Source organism: Belonocnema kinseyi, chromosome 1 (genome assembly GCF_010883055.1).
Source record: "Belonocnema kinseyi isolate 2016_QV_RU_SX_M_011 chromosome 1, B_treatae_v1, whole genome shotgun sequence".
Taxonomy (NCBI): Eukaryota; Metazoa; Arthropoda; class Insecta; order Hymenoptera; family Cynipidae; genus Belonocnema; species Belonocnema kinseyi.
Genome location: NC_046657.1, coordinates 31,856,734 through 31,861,669, shown reverse-complemented (window position 1 = coordinate 31,861,669; position 4,936 = coordinate 31,856,734). Strand labels below are relative to the sequence as shown.

General features: G+C 31.8%; 1 protein-coding gene across 2 annotated transcripts in view; it reads right to left on the bottom strand.

The window, feature by feature from the left end:
* LOC117168864 (speckle-type POZ protein-like) overlaps nucleotides 1-4,936 on the bottom strand; it is a 13,361-nt gene that overhangs the window by 4,630 nt on the left and 3,795 nt on the right. The window contains exons 2-3 of one of the 2 annotated variants that reach the window (XM_033354755.1): nucleotides 305-378; nucleotides 178-235 (exon numbers count right to left, since the gene is read on the bottom strand). In XM_033354755.1, coding sequence (XP_033210646.1) covers nucleotides 178-235; nucleotides 305-343 — 97 coding nt within the window. In that variant the 5' untranslated portion in view covers nucleotides 344-378. Of the gene's footprint in view, nucleotides 1-177; nucleotides 236-304; nucleotides 379-3,035; nucleotides 4,393-4,936 lie in introns of those variants that run through there. The other variant, XM_033354749.1, reaches the window with a different exon arrangement.

Below are 4,936 nucleotides of genomic sequence, written 5' to 3'. Positions count from 1 at the left end.
CCTAAAACTTTTGTAATTGCTTGGATCTCTTTCAAACCTTTTGAAATCCCTTGAAACCTGTTGAATCTTCACAATGGGGGGAGGGGGTATCTAATTTAAAAAATAATGTTCACGTAATTAATGCAAGTTCCCTTTTCATATTGCGTTGTAAATTTACGAAAGAATAATTATATTTACGCCATGAAACACCAGTTTCTTTTCTACATTCTCTGAGTGAATCAGCGTTAACGAAAATCTAGAAAAATATAATTATGCATGATATGTTAAAAAATCACCAATTATCCTAAAAAAATGTCAAACTTACGAAATGTATTGAAATGACTGCCAGTATGATGTTCTTCATATTGAACGAGAATGAGGTTTTCGAAGAAACTGAATCTGAAAGTATCAATTCGATTTGCAAAAGAATGATTCGAAAAAGTAACAGTCTTTTGTGTCCTTATATTGATACAGATTTTTTTATCGAATACCGCTGCAGAAAAAATGACACCTTGAGATTTGCTGCGAAGTGCTAAATATGATTTAGGATTTTTTTATAGCTAAGTAATTTCCAGACTAATCGATCACATTAATCTCTCATACAAGTCATCCTTTTTCATTATTACGTTTCCATTCATAAACTTCATTTTTTGATATTTTATTAGCGCCTTATTTTCAAATTTTGTATGGTAAGAAAAACAATCCTCGCAAAAAAAATGTGAAACCCCATGGCTTCTTTTTAAATATTTTAAAATCTCTTAGAACACCTTAAAATCATTTTTAATCCACGAAAATCGCTCTTAATTCTTTAAAGTCTTGTAAAATTCCTGGGCATATAATAAATTTCTCTCTAAAATTATGCTAGCTAATTTTTTCAAACTCTTGAAATATTTTTTAATTATTTAAAATAAACGGAAAAACCTCTCTTAATCCTGTGAAATCTTTTAAGCAACCCTAAAACTTTTGTAATTGCTTGGATCTCTTTCAAACCTTTTGAAATCCCTTGAAACCTGTTGAATCTTCACAATGGGGGGAGGGGGTATCTAATTTAAAAATAAAAAATGTCATTTATTTTTTTTCAAAATGCAGATTTTCATATTTAAAGCAATTAAAGTTCTCCTTTATTTCTCTGAATTCCTTAAAATCATTTAATATTTAGAATTCCTTTAATGTTCTGATTTCCTGAAATTATTCATTGAATTTCCTTTTATCTTTGAATATCCCGAATTCCTAAATTCCTTGAATATTCTGAATTCGTAGATTCTCTTAAATTGCTTTGAATTCTTTACTTAAATGAATTCCTTTTAATGCTCTGAATTTCGTAAATTCTCGGATTCCCCAAAGAAATCTTTAATTTCTTGAATATTCTGACTTATATAAATTTCTGAAAATCTCTGCATCCCTTAATACCCTGAAATTCTTGATTTCTCTGTATTTACTAAACTCTTCAAATATTTCGAATTTTCTAAATTTCTTGAACTCCCTCTATACTTAGAGTTTCGGGATATCTTGGAATATCATGAATTCCTTCAATATTTGAAATTATCTGAATTCTCTAAAATCCTTGAATATTATGAAGTCTTTTAATATTTCGAATATTTTCTTTTTTCCTTGATGCATATGAATTATATGAAATGTAGGTTACCTCTTTCTATAACAATTCTGGCAGATGTTAAAAAATTTCGATAAAACAATCGACTTTTTCTAATTCCCGTGTAGAAATTCAAATGGGGAACTAGTCTGGTTTCCGACCATTCGACCCCACTTAAAGTCGGGTCTTCTGACTAGGTCCTGACCAGTAGCGTCACGGTGGATTAGTCAGGGGCTAGTCAGGTTACCCGACGCGTTCTAATCAGGGCCTCATCGGGGACTAGTAGGGGTCGTATGATAATACATCCGCGTAGAATATTAACCAAATTGCCAAAAATTTATGGAACATCCCCTAAAAGTTTGTCAAAATACTTATTATTTACGGAAATCTCCATAAACTTTTTTGAAATATTCAAAAGTGCTCAAATTTACCCAAACTTCAATGGGGAACACATCCTACGCTTAAAAATACGTACATTTATGTAACTAAAATTCTCAAAAATTTGTGGAATATTAATTCCATACAAAGGTAATTATAAATGTTCCTAGAAATTCGCAATTTTCTAACAAATACTATAAAAAAATAAGATTACGTCCTTTTGAAGATTTTGATCGTTGCTTTTATAAAAAGTGGATTTTCGTACAAAATTATTAACTTAATAATTATCTATTAAGTATATTTGAGACGAATTTAACATTAATAAATCTTTTCTCAAAAAAACGGTGTAAAATTATTGTTAAATCTATTCTTAGTGTTTTAGAATAAAAAAATCATAACGCTTTTTTTGATTTTACCTCATTTGATAAAACCTCGCCGAAAACTCAAACATAAGAATAACCCGACCAGAGCCCCACTAGCTCCCGACCAGAGTCTGAAGAATATCCGCACGGAAATTAGTGAACAAAAAGGCCCGAATAGACCTTCACCAACCACCGACCAGGCCCCGACTGAAATTTTGACAACAAAAAGCCCAACTAGTCCCCGATTAGTCCCCGACTGGGTACTTTGTCAAAATTAATAACCCGACTAGCTCCCGATTAGTGCCCGACTTGTAATAGTGCTAAATGGGGTCATTTCCACACGGGTTTAGAAGTTTTGATTCCTCCCGGGTCCTTCTGTTTCTTCATATTTGGATTCTTTAATATATTAAAGAATTTTTTTCGTAAAGTTTATAAATATAAGTAGGAAGGGCATAAAAAATAGGCCATGTGTAGGTACACGTAAATTTAGTGAACGCAGACTAAATATTTTTGGTATGCTTAGACACTTCGAAAAAAATAATACAAATTCCCAAAAAAGTTGTTTAAATCTTGTTTATTATATATTTTAAATATATAAAGAAATCTTGATACAAAATGATATTAAAGTTGAATATTACAATAGATAAAATTTTAATGAACTGGGCATTAATATTAAAGATAAAAAATAAGAAATTTAACTTAACATATTTTTGGAAAGATCAATAAAGAAAATTCAAATTGTAATTATTTTTTATTAAACTCAAGTTTTTTTTAGGTATCTTTCCTTAAAGGGAATTGAACTAACAAGGAAAGGTCACGAGATGAGCATCGGTGATTCGACTAGGATTCAACTGGGTGAAATTACATGAAAATCCTTTATTAATCAAGATAAAAATTAAATACTGAGATTTTGTTATAAAAATATTGAGCGAAATTCCAAACTTCATAAGATGTCATCCTCTTATTCTGAATAACGAATCAATACCTGATGAAATATCTTTTGAAGTTGCTAGAATGTTATCATGAATATCAAGAAATTAGACTGTAAGATGTGGACGTTCGGCAATCAAGGTTTTAAATTCGTCCTGACTTTTTAAAACTCGATGGTGTGATGCCAAAAACTTTAAAGCAACTTTCTTTAAATTTGAAGTCGAATATAAATCAGCAACTTTGAGGGTATTGAGTACATTGTCAGCAGCCAGATTTCGGTGTATGGCTGCAGCACACATTTCCTTCAGCCTTTGCAAATTGTATTTTTCCGCAGCAGCTAAAAGTTCAGGGGCTGTCTTTTTCAAAACCTCGTCGTCTACTTTATCCGTATAGATAAAGCTGAGCATCTTTTGAACCACTTCTGGCGTCAGGTCCATGATTTCGACTAATGAGTTGCATTTCTCAGACATTTCATGTTTGAACATTGCTGCGAAAACTTCACTGCGTGCGGCAAGAATATTTTTATGGGCACCAAATATTTTTCCCTGGATAGAAATGGTTACGTCCTGGAACGTTTGGTCATTGAGGAGCAATTTAGAGATGTCTTGAGTCAAATCACTGGATTCGAAAAAGTAAGATGTGTTTTCTCTAGAGGCAGTTTCAGTTTTGGGTTGAGTGGTATCGAAAATTCGCATTTTGCATATAATTACTATACTTTTATTTAAAGTTTGATTCTTAAACAATTGTTTGTATAATTTTTTCACTGCTAGCTTATAGCATACGTATCGACTGTTAGACAGCTCAAATGCATAGGAATCCTTATAAATTTGGTTTGACTCAGTTTCAACGCAAAGCAGCATCTCAACATACAAATAGTCCGTAAATTTTCTTTTTATACAGATATGCTGAATTTCTTTGCTATCTGGAGTTATTGCCAACGGTTCAAATTCAATATACCATTTTTGCGATTCCTCTTCGCTTTCAGGAAATTCAGGTGATTTAAGTAATTTCACCGTTTTACAGACAACATCGTAATTTTCGATGGTCCACCTGATGCCGATAGTACGGTAATTCAATTTCGTCGAACAGTGTAAATCTTTACTAGTGTCAGTCATTTGTGAGCTTGGAATACTTGAATTAGACATGATGGATCTGTAAAAAAAAAGGATTTTGATTGGACTATATATGTAACGCTATCTGAGATAAGACCCCTCAGTGTCCAAAAATCGATGTTCTGCTTATGAGCTTTTTATGTCAATCAGAACTAGCTCTTTAAATTTGTGAACTCAGAAAAATTCTACATGTCAAATTTCTAAAATTGAAACAGAAGGGAATCCTATCGGTTTGTCACCACTTCTCTTGCTTCTCCTTTAAAATATACACTAGGCGCGCCCTCAGGCTTCATATTTAGCCCATTTACAAATGACAATTTTTCTCCTAAATTTATGAATTGCTTGATGTCGTACTTCAACCACATAATATAAATGGGTAAATACAATTCATTAAAGATGATTTTTTCGAAAATGGCCTGTTTCTTATTTTATTGTAATTCATTGAAAATATGATGTACAGTGCAACTCTTTAATAGCCCTCCCTTCTACCAGGTGTATACATATGAAACCGGTATTTTTTCAAGAAAAAAAACACATTTATTTCAAGAGAATGATAACAAATATTTTATTCAAAGTATGCGCCC